The sequence below is a fragment of the Meleagris gallopavo genome, unplaced genomic scaffold (genome assembly GCF_000146605.3).
Source record: "Meleagris gallopavo isolate NT-WF06-2002-E0010 breed Aviagen turkey brand Nicholas breeding stock unplaced genomic scaffold, Turkey_5.1 ChrUn_random_7180001950363, whole genome shotgun sequence".
Classification (NCBI taxonomy): Eukaryota; Metazoa; Chordata; class Aves; order Galliformes; family Phasianidae; genus Meleagris; species Meleagris gallopavo.
This window is the reverse complement of record NW_011211714.1, coordinates 1-1070: the sequence shown is the minus strand read 5'-3', so window position 1 is coordinate 1070 and position 1070 is coordinate 1. Positions and strand designations below refer to the sequence as shown.

Genomic DNA, 1070 nt, shown 5'->3' with positions numbered 1-1070 from the left:
AACCGTGCTGGGTGCAGGCTCTGCGCTGGAGCTGCCTAAGGGGCGGCAGGACGATGCGCCTGGGTCGTGGCCCTCCAGGAACTCTGCCCAACTTCTCTCCTTCTGCCGGGCAGCTGATGTTAGAGGAGACTTTACAGTCTTGCACAAACAAAGTTGGTAAACTCCTGGAGAGGGAGGTGGCTGAGGAGAGGCTTCTGAATATCCCCTTGTCTCGAGAGCGTGAAAGGCTATGTGTCCTCCCTGGAAGACGCTCAAGAATCCACTGGATTCCACTCAGAACCACCTGTTTTTCAGGTACTTGGAGGGAAATTTGGCATATTTTTCATCGACAACGCCCACTTTGTCGACCCTCTGTCCTGGTCTATCATGTGGCCCATGCTCCAAAGTGCCGTGGTCTTTATGGCCATGAGCTTAGCTCCAGTCAAGGACAGAACAGAGATCATTTTCCAAGCTGCCGCTGACGCAACAACATCCGAGAGAATCACTTGCGTTCGTCTGGAAGGGCTGAAAGCTTCAGCTGTGGTGCAGAAAGCCTGCCAGGACCTTGGAGTGAGCAGCATCCCCAGGGAGCTAGCAAGGTAAGCCCAAGCCTGGGGAGCTCTTCCGGAGGGGTTGCACTTATGCTGACCACGGCTGGGAATCGCCCCGCCAAAAAGGGTGGATGGGTCTCTCCTTAAGCCTGGCCATAGCAGGTGTGAGCTAAGAATGGGCAACCGCCACGAGGCAGCAGAGTCTGGATGGTGTCAGCCCTTTGCTGTTGCCGTGGCTTGCTGTTCTGTGCTTTGGGGCCCTTCCAGAAGCCAGGTTTAGCCATGTTGAAGAGGCTGGTCAGCCTGCGAGGTCTGAGTGACTCACCACCCATCCAAACTGTGCTGCACCTTACTTCCTTGGTGTTGGTTGTGCTCCTGCCCAGGTTCCTGATCCAGAAAAGCTCTGGCATCCCATATTACTGTGAGGAACTGCTGCACTACCTGCGATGCAACAACATGCTCTTGTTGCACACTGGGAGGCCGGACGAAGGACAGGACAACTGGCAGAGCCTGATCGGTAAGCACCCTCGTTGCCCGTCA

At 55.6% G+C, this 1070-nt stretch overlaps 1 protein-coding gene across 1 annotated transcript; it reads left to right on the top strand.

Moving 5' to 3' along the window:
- Positions 1-61: 61 nt before the first annotated feature.
- LOC109365004 (adenylate cyclase type 10-like) lies at positions 62-1047 on the top strand (the record flags this gene model as incomplete). Its single annotated transcript, XM_019611598.2, has 2 exons — positions 62-578; positions 914-1047. Coding segments are annotated over exons 1-2 (346 nt in total), but the record flags the coding sequence as incomplete, so codon positions are not given.
- Between the last annotated feature and the right edge of the window lie 23 nt (positions 1048-1070).